Source organism: Durotheca rogersii (assembly GCF_024521655.1).
Source record: "Durotheca rogersii strain YMJ 92031201 chromosome Unknown GGS23scaffold_8, whole genome shotgun sequence".
NCBI lineage: Eukaryota > Fungi > Ascomycota > Sordariomycetes > Xylariales > Xylariaceae > Durotheca > Durotheca rogersii.
Genome location: NW_026251239.1, coordinates 738,487 through 756,264, shown reverse-complemented (window position 1 = coordinate 756,264; position 17,778 = coordinate 738,487). Strand labels below are relative to the sequence as shown.

The window sequence follows — 17,778 nt, the reverse complement described above, 5'->3', positions numbered from 1 at the left end:
GATATATCTCACTAATTTAACGTAGCGTGGGACGCTGTTCCCCCCACAGCTACTCTAGGATATTTCCTCCGACTATATAGTCCAGAAGTTTGAGACCTGGTGATCTCGGTGACTGAAGAGTAGAGGTATAAGTTCGACGTGAAACATTGGCCCGGCGTAATGTTCCGATAATAGCTTGCCCGGTTTTCAAGCTGGTTTGAATTTAGCCGCAGTGGCTTTCTACCTGCTTGCTACGGCTCTCGTTTGTACTTAGGTAAGTATCAGGCCTTCGGCCTTTCTTTGCGAAGGTCAGGTTGAAGTCTTACGCTCTCCCCAGTTCTTGCTTAACATCATTGTGACCACCTTGACTAGGCCTGCTTGCCATTTTACTTACACATAGACAGGTGGCCTAGAATTGGGCAGGGTGCCTAATTTTGGATCCTAACGAAATGTGCTGGTATTGATACTCAATGCCGTTTCGACGAGGGTATCTCTAATGTGCATAAAACCAGCGCCGCAACCTCCTTAATCCCCACTGAGATGCATGAAAACACCTCATCCCATCCCCCTCCAAGTCAGCCCTCGTCCGTGAACGTCCACTATTAATGTCATACAAGTCTGTATGCGCGCCATCGTAAATGTAGGCGTCTACGTTTCACACGACACCACTTCCTCATAGAACCTTTTATTCCCCTCAGCTCTCATCCATATATGTCCACCGCCCAGCCATTTCCTCAAGCCTCATCAGGCGGCAAGAACCGCATAGCGAAGTCCCTCGCGTACCGCATAGACTGGTACCAGACCCAGCCACGACACTGGTTCTGGAGCTGTATCTGAATAGCCTCAGTCTGGAAGACATACTGAGTTGCATTTCCTCCATTTCTCGTCTTCATGTACTGACCAGTAAGATCGGAGGACCTGTCAAGTCTAGCGACCGCCTTATTGGGCATCCCGTAAATACAGCCAATGAGAAGCGGGGCATCCGTGAACTGAGTGAGGTGAGGAGGGACGGATAATCTGTCGAAACTAGCCGGGCCTCGAGACCAGAATACTAGCTGCTGCCATTCGGGGTCAAAAATCTCTCGGTGGTCCTCGAGGAGCTCCGACGGGACGGCAAAATGAAGGACCACCCCCTCCTCAGGAGAGACACGACGCATGGTGTAGTCGGCGTAAATCTCGGCAACGTCGACGTGCTTAGTGAAGTACAGCAAAACATCTTTGCAACGATGGAAATCCGTCGGGTTACGTGACCAAAGTCGGGCCAGGTTAAGAGACCCGTCATCGTTGAAAACCGACACCAACCCGGCCATGGCGCCCCCCTTAAAAAGCATAGTCCTTCCCTCCACGCTCGACGGGACAGCATCGATGGTAGCTGTCCTGAGGACAGAAGGTCCGCGGTAGGTACCTAAGAGTCCCGGCTGGATGCTCGGTGAGGGGGTGACAAGATCCCTCGTCTCATCCCGCTTCTTGCGGATTCTCTTATCGAGTCCCTCGAGAAACTCCCAAGAGATGTCAATAGTGTCCAGAACCCAGTAGGAAGCGGATTGTGTCTTTCTGAGATGAGCGAAAGCACTATCCAGGATAGCATCGCAAAGCCGCTGAGTTGCACCCATCCCGACCAGAGCACGTCGCCAATCATGTTCCGGAAGCCAAGCATCCTCCCGCTCGCCCATTGCTCTAACGAAATGCTTTGCCTCCGTGATTATGTCGTTTCCATACCCCAGCTCACCTGGGGTTTGTTGTAGCCTCTCCCAAGAGTCGAAGATGAGGGCTGAAACCTCGGAATTGAGCCCACAGAACTCCAAAGTCTCCCGGGAATTGAAGACTTCCGGGATATCGACCACCTCTTCGTCAGAGATCGAGGAGGAGGAAGACGAGGAGGAAGAGTAGGATGCGCGAGAAATGGACGTAAAACCCGGCTTGCGAGGTACCTGTCGGGCAGTCGCGCTCGCTTCTGACGCCGGGCAGAGGATGCGTCTGGTCATGACGGACTCGCGTTGTATCGGTGGCTTGGAATGGAGTTTTGAAAGGCGAGGACGATTGTGCGGAGCACGGCAAGTGTAAATGGGAAAGGATAGGGTGGTTGAAGGAGAATAAAGCGTAGGAATAGTAGGAAGGGAGGCTATATAATATTTTGCCACGTAGCAATTGAACCAGCCCTTATATGCCTACATACCGCAGAGCGTAAATGTAGGCGTCTACGTTTTACGCGATATGCCTACATACCGCACAGAGTATAATGTAGGCGTCTACGTTTTACGCAACATATTTATATTAGTTAGGAGTGGAAGGTCTCGGGTTGTGTGTGCAGCAGAGCTTAGTAGAAATGTTTGTCATAAGCAAAATGAGTCAACTGTGGGTGTGTGGATCCTGAGGCATCCAATTGGTCAGCATACTGTTGACTGAGCTCTTGCAACGCTTGCCTATTCAACTGAAAAAGCTCGTTATTTCGCAATTCTAGGACCTGGATCTCCTCCTGATAGATCAGCAGCTAGGTTCAGCTTTCAACGTTTCCTATGCCCTTAGATGGCTAAGTGATTACGAAGCAACGGAAGCAAACCTTGCCAAACGCACAGGTGGGTCAACGGATAGAGTAAAATTCAAGAAGGTTTTGGTAGGCAGAGAGGCATTCGCCAATCTGCCAAATTACCGTGGAAGCACCGGCTACGGCTGGCAAATCAAGGAGGCCGGGTGGGGGAGGCACCGAGGCCGTGAGATATCGGACAGAGGTGGAGTAAAAAAGCGATCCTCCGGCGACCTGCCACTGGTACGAAGATAACCACTGCGGGAGAGCGGCCAGGCTGGTACCAACGGCAGTAATATATTAGGGAGGCACCTAGGAATGATGGGATACATTGCTAGAAAAGAAACAGATTTGTAAGCCGTTCGTTCGGGATTCTTGGCATAGGATATAGGATCTGAAGCCGACATTACACACCTTACGCAGATAGGTACCAGAGGCGGCCAGGTCGGCCGCATCAACAAGCACGCCAGAACTGACTCCGGGGAGAGCGCCGTGAGGAGATGCGGGGCGTTGTTACAGCACCCACCATCTCCGAAACTACCTTTGCGCGTTCCCTGATAAAACGCCAGCTTTTCCCATCGTCAACGAGCGGACCCTACTCCTTACAGTCCCCCCCTGCGTGCACGCACAACCCACTTTACATCACCATCAAAAGTCACCCTTCCACATGTCAGTCTACCAACTGAGCCAATCGCCCCTAAGATATGCTTATTATCACCGTCCTCTCTCTTGGGCTTTTTCCGGGATCGGTTACTCTTGCGCTTTCTGGCAGAGCCGGGATTTTTGGCCCGGGGCGGCCAGTTTCGCCTCGGTTTGGGGGCTTGGTATTCAAGGGTGAGGGTAAACCGCGATTTGTCTGCCCAAACTTACGCAATGTAGCCGGAGGGCAAATTCGCCGAGGCGCCTTGAAAATGAATTCGAGCCACCACCCTCGACACGCTCCCGAGATGCCCCCGAGATGCCCCAAGCCGTCGCCTTCGAGATCTTTGAGAGAAGATGGCGTCGAGATCCTTCGAGCCATCGTCTTGACAAGGCCGACAGGACTGACAGTCCTCAGCCGATACTTCGAGCCTGAGAGGGACACCTTATCTCAGAAGCGTTGCCATACATGTGGCTGAATCAGCCGACATATACGGGCCCTGGTAACGAAAGTAGATTCCCTCGGCCCCAGATCGATAAGACGCGCGGAAATATATTTTATTCTAACCCACTTTTAGCAGCAACGGTAAGAGACGGGCGTTCTGGCCCGGATGGTAGGCCGCCTCCCGCGGGAAGGGCCGAGTTGTTCACCCGACCAGGCGGCTGCATGCTGTGTGATTGGCGATACACCTGCGGCTTAGACGAAAAGGGGCCGGCGGGAGGAAAGGTGTCGGGCCGAAGGTGTGCAGGGGGAGTTCTATACGTACAAGGCCAGGTCTGGGCGAAGCGACTCGAAATATGCCGGGAAAGGAGATGATCACGTCCCCGTTTCGTTATATATTTTTTCTTCTTTTTGTTTCCATGGGAATATTCCTCTGGCGACGTTTGGAAACACTGTGCGGATGGCGCGCCGGTCTGTAGCTCCTATCTATGCCACAGATCTCCGGATGAGCTAGATGGCGAGGGTGGAACAGTCTCCTTTGTGAAGAGTCGAGGGAGGTATCACCAGTCCTTTCTTTTTTTTTTCTCGAGGTAGCTTCTAGAAGCAGCAGGCCTCTCCCACGAGAGTTCTTGGAGTTCTTGTCATTGCTATCCCAACCAAGACTGCATGGGCCCGTAAGCGCCGAGCGCAACCTAGACTCTATTAATATTTCTTCCTCTTCCACGATCGCTATCAAGGATCCCAATCTCTGCAATGCTACCTAGGTGCTTGGTCTCGTTAGGCAGCCAGCCCATCCACGGTTGGGACATATGCTGCTACAGTAAGAGGAGCCATGGTCATGTTGAACCGCAATACTGTTGTAAATGTATCGGAGAATGTTTTAATACAAATCCAAGCTTAGAGCGGAGTAGATACCTATGATGCCCAGATACCTGAGTGAGGTCGCATGAAGAACTGGTGACTGCTGGCACAACAGCAGCCTGACAGCTGACAGCGCCCCCGGCAGCGCCCCACCGTAACCCCGCCATGCCCCGCCATGCCCCGCCAAAGAAGGCGTGCGAATTGAGAGTACTAGGTAAGTGGTACCTACTGCGTGGCAGGTTGGTGTATACGGATGTAGGCCGGCGCACTACCGCTAGTCGAGCCTGGCCGGTCCTCTTGACTCACGGACGAGCCTTACCGGATCGATTGCTGTGAGGCATTTCCCACGCTGCCCTCGCTCGTAACCGTCATCTCGATGGCGCACGAAGGCCATTTCGGCATGACGTACCTATCCCTGTATGTAATTATATAGGTACCTACGTGCGTAGGTACCTGTATCTACACCTCTTCATGTACCCACACATGCACGCGTCGAGGGACGGCCCAATTCAGTACTGGGCCGGGACAGAGTTCCCTTCCATCCATCGGTCCCCAGGGAGGTGGCCGAGGTACCGAATTACGTACCTCCGAGAGACTACGACGGGCCCAAGGTACCTAGGTTTCCTAGATGGCGCTCAGAGGAGGACGGGTACCTGGCCTCTCGATATCGGTACCTGTTACTGTAGGTACCTGTTCTGAGTCGGAGAGGCGCGACGTGAGGTATGTACATGACAAGTAGACGTGTGTAGGTGTGTATACCTCTACATGTGTGCGTCTGCGATGGAATCTGCTGGCCCCTCATCAGACGCTCACTCCATCGTCTCCACCCCTCCAAGGCTGCCCCGCCTATGGGAAAGCATCGTCACCGTCATCATCACCACACGCTCTCTCTGTCTCCTACCCAGCACGCTGATTCACCCTTCACACCCACGCGGGTGCGCACAGCTAACGTGCAGACCCCCCTCCCTGTGTCTCCCTATTTCTTCTCCGGATCGCCGCCGCCGCCCCTCCCCCCCCTTTTCCCTTCCTCACCACCGTCAGATTCCCTATCCCTCGTCATCCATCAGCCTGCCTCGCTCGAGCAAACCAACCTGTCTGCCCGTCCACCCACCGAAGAAACGCGACCGGCCGCCTGGAACGAATCACAGCTCCCGCTTCTTACCCGTGCTGCCTCCTCTTATGCTGCACATTCTCCGCTTCTGGCCGCTAGCCTCCTCTATAGGTCGAATCGGCCAACGCTACCGCGGCTAATCGATACCCGGCACGCCTGGCAGTCTGCTAACCACTCGCTCTCTTGGCCATCCGCTTTGCCTGTCCCGCTCGCTCGCCTGCTTACCTGCCCTGTCCTAGCTACACCTCCCTACCCGCATCCAACTACAGCTCTCCGTCCTTCCCGCTCAGACATCTGTCCTCCATCTCGGGACCCGATCGCCCAAGTCACCGTGCCGTGCGGATCGCCACCGATTGCCACCACCGAGGACCTGGCGCTGCCGTAGCTGGCGAGATTCGGGTAACGCAATCGTGCGACGGCCCTCCCTACCGCCCAGTGACCATGCCGTCGGCTGACGAGGGCGAGACCCCCTCTACTGGCGACCGCCGACTGCTCCTGATCTCGAATCGGCTCCCCATCACCATAAAACGGAAGGATGAAGGCAGTTATAGCTTCTCCATGTCTTCCGGAGGCTTGGTCACCGGCCTAAGCGGCTTGAGCAAGACCACCAGCTTCCAGTGGTATGGCTGGCCCGGCCTCGAGGTCCCCGAAGCCGAGATCCCCGTCGTCAAGCAGCAGCTCAAGGAACAATACAACGCGCATCCCATCTTCGTCGATGACGAACTCGCCGATAGACATTACAACGGATTTTCTAGTGCGTCTGTCCCACTATCATCCCCCCTTACCCTCGCCTTTGCTAACGGACGCTGTCGTTTGCAGACTCGATCCTTTGGCCGCTATTTCACTACCATCCCGGAGAGATCACCTTCGACGAGAACGCATGGGCGGCCTACAAGGAGGTCAACATGTTATTCGCCAAGACTGTCGTCAAGGATGTCCAGGATGGCGATCTGATCTGGGTCCACGATTACCACCTGATGCTGCTCCCCGAGATGCTGCGCAACGAGCTCGGCGACAAGAAGGATATCAAGATCGGCTTCTTCCTGCACACGCCCTTCCCGAGCAGCGAGATCTACCGCATCCTGCCCGTCCGCGAAGCCCTGCTGGAGGGTCTCCTGCAATGTGACCTGATCGGCTTCCACACCTACGACTACGCCCGCCACTTCTTGAGCTCGTGCTCGCGCATCCTCGAGGCGGCGACGACGCCCAACGGCGTCGAGTACCGCGAGAGGTTCGTGACCGTGGGCGCGTTCCCGATCGGAATCGACCCGGAGAAGTTCGTCGAGGGACTCAAGAGGCCCAAAGTCCAGGAGCGCATCGCGTCGCTGTCGCGCAAGTTCGAGGGCGTGAAGCTGATCGTCGGCGTCGACCGCCTCGACTACATCAAGGGCGTCCCGCAGAAGCTGCACGCGCTCGAGGTCTTTCTGACAGAGCACCCAGAGTGGATTGGCAAGATCGTACTCGTGCAGGTAGCGGTGCCGTCGCGGCAGGACGTCGAGGAGTACCAGAACCTGCGGGCGGTCGTCAACGAGCTCGTCGGGCGGATCAACGGCCGCTTCGGCACGGTCGAGTTCATGCCGATCCACTTCCTGCACCAGAGCGTGCAGTTTGACGAGCTGTGCGCGCTGTACGCCGTCTCGGACGTGTGTCTAGTGAGCTCGACGCGCGACGGCATGAACCTGGTGTCGTACGAGTACATCGCGACGCAGCAGAGCCGGCACGGCGTCATGATCCTGTCGGAGTTCACGGGGGCGGCGCAGTCGCTCAACGGCAGCCTCATAGTCAACCCGTGGAACACGGAGGAGCTCGCGAACGCGATCCACGACGCCGTCACCATGTCGGCCGAGATGCGCGAGGCCAACTACCGCAAGCTCGAGCGCTACATCTTCAAGTACACGTCCGCCTGGTGGGGGCAGAGCTTCGTCAACGAGCTCACCAAGGTCAGCAGCGCCGACAGCCACGGCGTCGACAGCAAGTCCCCGCCCAACGCCCGCCCCGTCCTCGGCGACGACGGCAGCCGCGCCCTCTCGGGCGTCTTCGAGAGCGTCAAGGTCGCCACGAGTTCCGCCGCGCCTTCGGGCGGCGCGCTCGGCTCGCTCAAGTAAAAGTACCTACCTACACCTACCTACGCGCGCGCGGGCGCGGATGCTGCCGCGTCGCGATAGCTCTCGCGCCCTCGCACTCTCTCCTCGCCCTTCTCGGGTAGTTAGGAGTGGGGGTGGTGGTTTTAGATGATGCATCTCGGGCGGACAATGGGGACATACCTATGGACAGCGATACGGGAGCCAGGGGGGGGATCGAATAGACAAAGCGTACGAGTAAAAGAAGAAGAAAAAAAAACTCCCTCTGCCCCGCCCCAAACAAAAGCCTAAACGAAAAGATTAAAAAGCAAGAGCAAAAAAAAAAAAAAGGAGAAAAAAAAGACTGCGCACGAGAGAGACGAGGGACGGGTGACGGACCGGACTGGAGTTTCGCGGGATATTATAGGTAGTGCTAGATATACATGCGGGCACGGGAGCAGTTCCTGGATTCTGTGTGGACAGACATGTACATAGGTTAGGTAGCTGGAGGAGGGAAACGAAACAAAATATAAAAACCGATTTCTTCTCGCGCAAGTTGGGAATGCTCGCGTGGAGCCCGATTGCGGATTTCTTCCGTCTTACCCAGGACAGTAAGTATTATCTATATATACAATTACCGTCTGAGCCCGAGAGCTTCTAGTCTCCGTCTTTCCTCTCTGTCTGTTTCCCAGGACACGGCGCCGGCGTAAGCTCCAGCGGTTGTACACACTTAGCTGCACAAGTGCGCGCCTACTACGGGTCCCGCGCACTCGACCGCCCAACGCCACCAGGACGCGCCGCCCCGGAATCCGACAACAGGCCGACTTGGCTTCCCCGATCTCCCCCCCCCCCCCCCGCCCCCCCCCGATACACAACACAGGGAGGTTGTCTTTATTACTACCTAGGCAGCTAGCTAACTACCGAAACTACCTACGCCGACTCGTCGTCGTGGGCTTCGTCGATTCCGTGCTGGCGTACACGGCGGGTATCTCACCCAGAGCCAAACATGGATTAGTTGGTGAAGCATCGCAAGAAGGGAAAAAAAAAAAACACAGCCTAACCCCCCCCCGCCTTTCCTGCGCATCAAACACCCGGCCAGACCAGGCCTGCCCTTCTCCGTCCGAAACTCCGTACGGCAAGGGGGGCCGGACCGGGCGGTACCTATCGTAGAAACTAGCGCGCGCGCGCTATTATTGGTCTTCTGTCATACATACACGCATCCTCTGTCTCTCTCTCTCTTTTCGTAACATACCATCCATTACTCATCCGCAAAGTCACACACACACGAATAGACTCCTCTCCCTCGGACCCATCCCGGTTCTCGCGCCTCGGCCGATACCGGGTTAGAGACGCGCGCTCCAAGAATTACTATCGCCTTCCTAGTATGGCGAGTTGACCACCTCGTCCTTGCCGAGCTTGTACCGGCCGCTCTCTCGCGTGCCGACCCGCCCGGAGCTTCGTCGGGCGGCGCCCGCGCGCTGGAAGTCGCCGGCGATGCTCTCCCGCGTGGGCCGCTTGAGCTGCCGCTTCGGCACCATGTTGACCCAGTTGGGCAGCGTGACGATGACGTTCTGGTCGGTGCCGAACTTGAAGTCGTCGGCCCTGACCACGTCCTCGTAGCGCTTGATGATGTACGGCGCCTTGAGGCCGCGGATCACCTTCTCCAGGTTCCAATTCACGATGTACGGCCCGGTCGCCGTGATGATGGACGTCTCCCCGTTCTCCTTGCTCGCGTTGAATCGCGCGGGCGTGAACGAGACGCCTTTCCCTGTCTCGTGGTGGAATTGGGCCACGTGTTCGGGAGTCAGCGCGAGACGATGGGGTTGGGGTTTCGAATCCGCAGCGAAAGGCTTCTCGAAGCCCAGCTTTCCCTCGTTCTTGCCCGACTTTTGCAACGCGTCGACTAGGAGCAGGTATGTGCGGCAAGTGGCGAGGACCCAGCGACCGTCCGCTGACACGTCTAGACCGATTATGGGCTCGCCGAGGGCGGGAATCACAGTCTTCGCATTGATACCCAAACGGTCGAATAGCCGAATATCGCCCTTGTTCGAAGCAACAGCCACGTACCCCTTTTCCGTGGTAGAGACCGCCGAGAAGTCGTTCTTGGAGACATACTGCTTGAGCTGAGATTCGACCAGCTTGTTGCCGGCCAGGCGGGGGTCGACGCGGAATAGCGCGTTGCGGGAGATACCTAGGAAGGTCGGCTCGTGCGTCATCTGGGCAAATTTGTTCTCGGGGGCGAAGGTGACGACAGGAATGTCGTCGTGGACGTTCCATTCGTCGACAACCTTCCCGTATTCGAGGTCCATGCGATACAGTTTGTTGGGATCCGTCTCGTTCTGTAGGATCAGGTTCCGATCTTCGTTGTGCAGCATGATTTTCTTGGGGACGAAAGATTTGCCTGCCGGAGTGTCGACCTTGGATATGTTGGTGGTGAACTCCAGATGGTTGTCGCGATTGCTCTTGAACACGCCGATCTTGGGACCGCGCACCACGTACGACCGATCCTGCCTGTACCCGACGGCGAGCGCGGAGTTTGTGTAGTTATCTTTAGGTTGGGTCTCGACGTCGTCCTGCTCCTCTTCGCTGTCGTAGTGCTCACTTCGGGGCGCATCATCCTCCGGCTCCTCGGGTTCTCCAGCTTCCAACTCCTCTTCTTCCTCGATAGGGGCGTCGTCCATCTTCAGATCCTCGAAAGCATCCAGGACGTACTGGCGATCCTGTTCTTTGACCTTGGCCCATTTGACTTCGTTCAGCTGCTCCCAGAGAGCCCTCATCAAGCCGTCCTGGAATGCCTCCAGCGTCTTGCCGTCCTTGAACCTCAGTAGCCAAGAGTAGGCAGAGCCATCCTCGGTAAACTGGTTGAAAATAAACGAGAGGAACTCAAAGTTGAATACGGGGTTGATATCGGCAGTGACGGGGACGCCAAGCCATTCACGATCTTTACTAGCAATGTGCATCCAATAATTCCACTTCCCGACGTCTGAGACCTGGGCCGTAACTGAGGCGTCCTGGAGGACGAAGGCACCCGAAGGAAAGTCGAAGAAATGAAGTTCGGCGATTTCCATGGAAAAGATCTCCAGCGGCTCGGGTTGGGCCGGAGGCTTCGGAGGCCCCATCGCTTTAGGGGGCTTGGGTTCTTCGACCGCTTGCTTGGGGTATGGTTCAGACTCCGATTCTGATTCTGCGAGTCGCGAGGCGGCGGCCGGCGGCGCACGGTCTCGTTTGGCGCTAGTGTTGGTCTCGTTCTTCAGTTGGAACATGGCGTCAGAGGAGTCGATAGACCGGGCGAGGGTCGGGCTGTGGATGGGACTGGCTTGGGGGATGGGCTGTGCCTCAAAGTCAAACTGCTGTAGATCGGCTTCGGACGCGGTGCTGTGGGGCTTTCGGTACTTGCGCTCGTACTGGCACTGTCTGGCGATGTGCTCGAAGGTCTCCACCTGGGCGGATTTGGTAGAAGGGTCGCAGACAAACTCGTAGACGTCGCCGGCGTCTCCACTCAAGTCCTTCCAGGCAAGCACCTTCTGCGAATCTTCTCGGTTTTCTACACGGAAGTGGAGGGCCTCGTCAAGCAGGAAAGTCTTCTCGTCCTTCTCGGCAGCGAGAGAGTTGAGCTCTTCGTCTTCGCCTTCCTCGTCGTCAAGCAGCTCAGCCTCGCCTTCTTCGTAAACTCGCTGCACGACAAGCTGGTACTGGAACTCTTGACCAGTACGGCGGATGCGGGCGGTGGCGTCCTTGAAGATGAGCTCGGAGTAGCCTTTCGGTGAGAGGGGTCGGACTAGGTAGAGTTGACCTTGGGGCAACTCGATCATGGACTCTTGGCTGCTGCTGCCAAAGATGAGCTTGCCAACTTGACAGGGGAGGTTATCTACGTCAGCTACGCACCCATATCCGGGTCAACGGAGGGGAATTCAGTCGAAGTAAATGAGGCGAAGGAGAGAGGGGGTGAACAGCAAGATGAAGAAAAAGGTTACAACAACTGGAGCGGGGGGTCGCCCACTGCCTCCCCCGTCTCGACAGTAAAACGGGCCGGTCGCTGGGCAACAGCATTGGGGCGGTAACACTCACCATTTTTGAGGACAAACATGTTGTCCAGAGGTAGTAGAGCTTGCGATGACCGATATCGCGATAGCGACACAACGTCGATGAGAGAGAGGTGAGGGGCGAATGATGGTGATGATGTTGGCAAGGATGGCGATGGTGTAGCCAGTACCAAGGCTGCGTAGAGAAGGGAAGAGGCTAAAATATTCGGATGTTCAGGGAGGAGGAGGAGGGGGCGGTTAGATTGAGGAGGACATGGGAGGGGGGGATGCTGTCGCTCTCAGCGTCGTCGACACGCGGGTCTTATATTCCGTGCGGGCGTAATGGGTGGGTTTGGTATGATTTGGCGATGAAGGAAGAGAAATGAGGAAAATGCGTCATAAGAGCAGCAAGGCAACCAATCTGTCTTTGCGCATTGTGTGGATCCTCAGGCATCCAGAATGGAGGCCTGTGATTGGTGGAATTGAGGAAAAACACGCAACAGCTAACTGTTCGTAAAACGCTGTATTTAAGCCCTTTTAGCAGTTTAGTTTTTACACCTTCAATTCAACAACAACTAGGTTCAGCTTTCAACACGTCTTGCATGCCTTACAATTAAGGCAGCGAGGCCACGAAAGGAACCGCCAAAACGCACAATTGTTGATGGATGCATCCATGCATCAACTTGATATATGCAAATACCAGATCCCTACATGCCTAAAGGTACCTAGGTACCTACCTAGGTCCCTGGGGTATATGACAGGTATGTAGCTTGCTCTGCTTTTTATATGTGTAGGTACATGGGGACTCAGAGGATCTCATGGAAGTATTCCATAATGTGGCTTGTCATGGCAGTAATGTACATGTACCTAGGTACCTTAGGTACCTAGCCGCAAAGAACCTTAGATTAGGTGCCTCCTTAGGTACCTACTGATTCGCAGGTACGTCGATAGAGGGGTTCATTGTGTGGCGATGCAGTGCCACCCCCCCTTCCCCCCCCATCTAGCGCACTGATGCGGGGATGCAGCCGGTTGACGTAACAGCAGGCACCAAGCTGAGAATCTCAAGGAACAGAGGGCAGAGATGATATGCCCTGCCATGGCCGGACTCTCTGTGTATGAACACATTCTTGGTCGCGGTCCGCATCTACATATGCGCGATCAAACGCGTAGTGCCCTCTCTCCTCTTCAGTCTTGGCGACTGACTCGTAGCCGTCCATCCCCCCCTCGTAGCGATGCCGGCCGTTTCGTGCCTATACGAGTAGAAGTGCGATTCGGTGGCAGTTCTTAGCGGTGTCATCACCATCGACTTCTCCTTCACGACTGCCCCTCGAGCCTGGTTCCGTGTTTATCCTAGGCGTGCGATGGGAGGGGAAATTGAGTGTAGTGGTATCTTGTCCGAGGATATATCTGCTGCTTCTCCTTCCTCCCTCTTCCGGGTCCTTTTGGTACAGCATCCATCCAGTAACGTACATCACCTCCTTGTCCTTCCAACTAGGCCTTTTTCTTCCCCTTCTTCTTCTTCTTCTTCCCCTTGTTCTCCTGTTTCATCCGGATTTGGTAACGAAATAGACGCTATCGGGTGGTCGTTAGCATACGAAATAATGTACGTTGGGACCGATCGTGCTTACGAGGTGTTTGCGAAGATCGGTGTCGTAAAGCGATGTCATCGGGCCCCTTAGCTTCTCCGGTAGATTCTCCCCGTTCGTAAGCGTCTCTTCCTTCAGCCCAAGTATTTCTTCAGCCTCTGCGATAATCTCTACCTTCACGTCATCCGGGAGTTTTAAGTTCAATGTAGGATCTCTAAGGACCAGAGCTTCTCCCTGGCGAAAAATTATTTCCCTGATTTTGGAAAAACTTGGCATCTTTTGGCCGTCTTCCGATGTGACTTCGCCGTCACCGGAGGATTCTTCACCCTGGCCATCTGAGTCGTCACCTTCCGTATCCCAGAACTTAATCGATGTCGGATCAGCATCGCCGTCATCGCTGTCCTCGTCATCGGTGTCCTCGTCATCGATATCCTCTCTAGAACCACTCCGCTTCCGCACCTTTTTTGGTTCTCCCGGTCCGCCAAACATCGGCACCCCCCCGACGGGTTTATGTACTGGGACGTCGGCAGACACATCCGAAGCCATGATACTCTTTCCGCCATCTGACGTGATACGCTTTCGGATCTTCAGCCTGACGTAGCTGTCTCCAAGGGGTTTCATCGTCTGTTCGCTGTTATCTTCCGCCTGTCGCGTGTCTATTTGTGCTGTGGGACAAAACAGTAAAGCTTCTCCTGTCTGAAGACCGACGATAGTCTCAAATAGGACGTTCGTCCCACCGCGATCTAGTTTGTCGGCGCCAGCGAGATGGCGTTTCAGCATCTCGTACCAGCTGGGCGACACGAACCGATGCACAAAGGTTGCATTTGACAGATCTAGAAGGCTTGGGGAGAGCGTGGGTTCCTGAGTTGCGATGATCACGCGGGTGCCAGTATGCCTTTGCTGCCGGATGATTGACAGCAAGTCGTCCGTGAGTATTTGGGCTTCACCCGTCTGGGTCAAAAACTATTATCAAATTCAGTTAGCTCCTCTTTTCCCCTTTTTCCTCTCTTCCGTCCATCGTCTCCGACGTTATGCGGTAACTTTCTATGGTAGGTAGTACCTTGTGCGCTTCATCGAGAACCACGACGCGCCCGCATTTGCTCCTGTTCTCGAGAAAGATGGACAGGCAGATCGAGAATAGTGTGCAGGCATCGTCCGACCCCAAAAACGGATCGCTCAAGTCGATGATAGTCAGAGTCCCTGGTTTGAACGCCCATATATCCTCCGGGGCTGGCGCGGGCCTAGGCGTCGCGGTCTTCGACGAGGGCTTAATCATGGTATCCAGAAGTTGCAGGCGGAGCGCTAGCGGCCCTTTTTGCCCTTGAAGCCACTTTATTTTATCCAGTTCTGCTCTGAATTTCGAGTACGTAAACCGCCTCCCCGTCATCGCCATCCCACGAACAAGATTCATTATCACCTCCATATAGAGGGGAGGGTTTTTTGAGTCGGGGTTCACGGCCATCAACCTCAGGATCCTGGAGATATCTAGCTGGTCCTCGTCGAGGTATAAAGGGAACACTTTAGGAGGAGGCGACGCGGGAGGTAAGCCTGGCAGATTGCTGTACAAACGGTGCATCGCCCATATGTTGGACGGAGATACAAGGACGGTCACGGGGATGCCGGACGAGCAGAGATATGCCGCCTCGCAGACCTGAGACGAATTGTGGCTAGCATAACGGTCGTAATGCATCACCATGGCGGTCAGAAGATTGGGTTTCTCGGTACTGGCGTGGTTCACCAGGAGCGCGTTTTCCAGCAGACAAGACAACGTATGGCTCTTGCCCGCACCTTGAGAACCGCATATGAATGCCGACCACGGCATATTCATATTGGATAGAACCAGCCGGTCCTCTGCCGAGGCGCTGCCTGTTGTCGGCTCCTCCCGGATGCCTAGGAGTCCATAGTGCGGGATAAGACCTGATGCCGTCTCCGTCTTCGGGAGCTGCGAGTGGACGAACTTGTCGACAGCGGCCGAGAAGAGCGGCGTGTTGACGAAGATATCCGCGTGCCGCTCATGCATGGGGACCTCCTCTGCCCTCTTTTCCTCGTCGACCCATGCTAGAAGATCGGTGAATTTGGACATGGACATGGGGAGCAAGGCTTTTCGAGGCTGAATAATACTGTTGTATACAGTAAAGAAGTAGCGCCCGCTCCGCCGAAGGACCCCCATGGATCGATATGGAAAGGGGTAAGCAATTCTAAAAAGAATGAAGAGAGCATCGGCTCGCGGACCTATTTATCAGAATTTCTGACGAGGGGGGATGGGTCTGCGTACGTGTCTCAGGCGCAGGAGAGGACCGGCCGGTTTGGTGGATGGATATTGGCGATTGGTTGTGTAGGGGGAAAAAAAAAAGCCTTTTTTTCGGGGGCGAGCCTGTAAAACTAGATCGGTTAATTCTACGGTATGGACGATCAATTCCACGATCATTTCTCCACATCATGCCTGTTCCGGCTTAGCTCTCTTCAATTTTAGACACGTCCGGGGGGGGGGGGGTTTCTCTTTTTTTTTTCCTTTTTTTTTTTCCGCGTGTCGCTTCTGGAGGCTTCATGTTGGCGGGGGAAGCAAAGCCTAAGTCTGCTTCTACTTCGTACAGGCTTCGTACAGGCGTGGAGTTAAGGGCGCAGACCGTGGAATTAATCCAGCCTGCAAAACCCCTGCGGCGTACTGTACAATTAAAATCGATATCGCCCTTCACGCAGGCGCTGTTATATCGACACCGTCCATCCAAACCGCCGACCGCAATATCCATGCTATCAATAGCTATCGCTTGCGGCGTCGCTATCCCCTTACCCCAATCTCTCTTCGGCCAGTTTGGCATCTATGCGCCTACTCCCGACCCGAGTTACGAGACCCAATATGCACCCGCCACGCCGTGTAGGATGCCACGGTGTACCTACGTATGGACTATGCAAGGCAGCTTGCTCGACAATTCTGCTACCCCGAGACACACTCTGGAATCTTCCCTCGGAGTTGGCACGAGAGCGGCATCACCCGATTTTCCTCCGAGCCACTGCGATCGGTACTCGCGGTCAGCATCCTGCGCCAGGCAATTCGTCTCACTAATCCTGGCGACGATAGCACATCTACGAAGGTCTCCGGCTGCAAATGTGGCCGTGCGGCGTGGCTGCGCGGTGAGACGCCTGTTCGCGGCAAGGCGCCCCATGTGGTGATATACCGCGACGCCCGCGCACGATGTCAGCACCTAACGTAGTGAGTGCGAGTGCCACCTTGTTCTGGCACCTAACCCATACCTGATAGCGCAGTGGCATATGCCACACGAGATGGGGGTATCTACAAGGTAGGACTCCGTTCAACCTGTCTCAGCGGCCACCAATGCTCGTTTACCGACCTTATCAACGACACGTAAATTTGCCTAGCTTCCTACGCAGAGAAAAGTCACCATAATCCTGTCCTGGTGCTTAATCGAGTTGAGCATATATACCTACCCTTGGCACGATGGACGGGCCTAATGCGGGGGGAGTAAAAGTCGTGTCGAATAGCATCTTCCTCTAGCTCGAGGTAGCCTGCGACGTCTGCGGAGCTTGGCTGAATGGCCGGTTCGTGTCCCCCGACTCCTCAAAGGCCACCGGCCGGCGCGTCCTCTCAATAACACGCCAATAGAACGGAATCCGAACCTCGAATCTCTCTAGCTTTTGACGCCTTCGTTACAAGCGCCGAGGCACGTCGCCATTAAAATGGTGGAAAGTCGATCTCAGCACCGCCTCTCAGACCGGAACGCGCACGTCTTTCGTTCAAGAGTGCGTCCCGAAGGCTCGTTCTAGCGCCTACAGGATCTCGCGACCTAACGAGTGTCGGCTGGTGTACCTCCCCGCAATTGCTTTCCGCGCCGGAGCTGCGTGACCTCCCGGTGGGTGGGGACGATAGGATTGCCGCCGATAATGAGGGCCTGGATTTCGGGGACCAAGTCTCGGTAGTGGTGGGCCGGCTAGGAACGTTTTCACTTGGCTCCGGGGCGACATAGCGGAGGGAGGGATTGGCGAGCACGAGCCGATTGGGAATTGGGATTCGGACGACGACAAGTCGGATCTAGAGGGGTGTTTAGTTGACTCTAGTCCATGGCCGGACGAGGTCTGAGTAAGTGCTCAGGGGGCAGTTATTGGACCTGACAGCTCCCGGGTTCAATCCGCTCTAAAAGCATAGGTAGGTTGCCTATGCACCTAAGCAGATGTTCTTAGTGGTGTTATGCGCGCCCACCACTGCATTAAAGGGCACCGGAGGAAAACCAATGCTGCCTATGTCTTCTCATCTGACACTATGCAACATAATGCCCGTCACAAAATGCAACATAAAACATAAGAATACCTATTCCTCTACCATGACTAGTTGCCTTATGTAATATCCTCCAAGTCGGGCGCCAAGACCAAGTGCCGGATTGCCGAGAAGTAGAACTCTCAAGCGCCAAAATTTGGTATTTCGTCTTTGCCTCTGCCTGGTGGTGCTTCTCAAACCTGCCTTCACATTTTTCCCTGCTCGTAGAAGAGGAACCCAAGCGAGCGTCCTTCTAACCTACATCCCAAGGAAATCCTTCAACT

At 55.2% G+C, this 17,778-nt stretch overlaps 6 protein-coding genes across 6 annotated transcripts; 3 read left to right on the top strand and 3 right to left on the bottom strand.

Annotated features, from left to right (window-relative positions):
- Positions 1–287: 287 nt before the first annotated feature.
- Positions 288–2,184, bottom strand: GGS23DRAFT_565259 (uncharacterized protein). The gene has a single exon (XM_051516200.1). The coding sequence runs from the start codon at positions 1,962–1,964 to the stop codon at positions 714–716; it is 1,251 nt and encodes a 416-aa protein (XP_051372476.1). The 5' UTR covers positions 1,965–2,184; the 3' UTR covers positions 288–713.
- Positions 2,185–3,083: 899 nt separating this feature from the next.
- On the top strand, positions 3,084–3,711 carry GGS23DRAFT_513288 (uncharacterized protein). The gene has a single exon (XM_051514575.1). It carries the CDS (start codon positions 3,208–3,210, stop codon positions 3,619–3,621), a length of 414 nt encoding a protein of 137 aa, XP_051372475.1. The 5' UTR covers positions 3,084–3,207; the 3' UTR covers positions 3,622–3,711.
- A 2,286-nt stretch (positions 3,712–5,997) lies between these two features.
- Positions 5,998–7,661, top strand: GGS23DRAFT_596267 (glycosyltransferase family 20 protein; the record flags this gene model as incomplete). The annotated part of the gene is made up of 2 exons (XM_051518456.1): positions 5,998–6,310; positions 6,376–7,661. 2 exons carry the CDS (start codon positions 5,998–6,000, stop codon positions 7,659–7,661), a joined length of 1,599 nt encoding a protein of 532 aa, XP_051372474.1.
- Positions 7,662–8,478: 817 nt separating this feature from the next.
- On the bottom strand, positions 8,479–12,082 carry GGS23DRAFT_565253 (VID27-domain-containing protein). Its single transcript, XM_051516199.1, has 2 exons — positions 11,685–12,082; positions 8,479–11,466 (listed from the first exon to the last, which is right to left on the bottom strand). Exons 1-2 carry the CDS (start codon positions 11,701–11,703, stop codon positions 8,996–8,998), a joined length of 2,490 nt encoding a protein of 829 aa, XP_051372473.1. The 5' UTR covers positions 11,704–12,082; the 3' UTR covers positions 8,479–8,995.
- A 1,047-nt stretch (positions 12,083–13,129) lies between these two features.
- Positions 13,130–15,313, bottom strand: GGS23DRAFT_604766 (uncharacterized protein; the record flags this gene model as incomplete). The annotated part of the gene is made up of 3 exons (XM_051519654.1): positions 13,130–13,210; positions 13,684–14,187; positions 14,285–15,313. 3 exons carry the CDS (start codon positions 15,311–15,313, stop codon positions 13,130–13,132), a joined length of 1,614 nt encoding a protein of 537 aa, XP_051372472.1.
- A 474-nt stretch (positions 15,314–15,787) lies between these two features.
- Positions 15,788–16,911, top strand: GGS23DRAFT_513080 (uncharacterized protein). The gene is made up of 5 exons (XM_051514574.1): positions 15,788–16,253; positions 16,304–16,435; positions 16,484–16,523; positions 16,713–16,782; positions 16,847–16,911. Exons 1-4 carry the CDS (start codon positions 15,973–15,975, stop codon positions 16,746–16,748), a joined length of 489 nt encoding a protein of 162 aa, XP_051372471.1. The 5' UTR covers positions 15,788–15,972; the 3' UTR covers positions 16,749–16,782; positions 16,847–16,911.
- Positions 16,912–17,778: the final 867 nt, after the last annotated feature.

Coding starts and splice junctions, on each gene's coding strand:
- GGS23DRAFT_565259 (XM_051516200.1), bottom strand. CDS start 1,964: ATGACCAGACGCATCCTCTGCCCGGCGTCAGAAGCGAGCGCGACTGCC.
- GGS23DRAFT_513288 (XM_051514575.1), top strand. CDS start 3,208: ATGCTTATTATCACCGTCCTCTCTCTTGGGCTTTTTCCGGGATCGGTT.
- GGS23DRAFT_513080 (XM_051514574.1), top strand. CDS start 15,973: ATGCTATCAATAGCTATCGCTTGCGGCGTCGCTATCCCCTTACCCCAA. Junction 16,254..16,303: donor CACTGCGATCGGTACTCGCG/GTCAGCATCCTG, acceptor TGGCGACGATAG/CACATCTACGAAGGTCTCCG. Junction 16,524..16,712: donor GAGATGGGGGTATCTACAAG/GTAGGACTCCGT, acceptor GGGGAGTAAAAG/TCGTGTCGAATAGCATCTTC.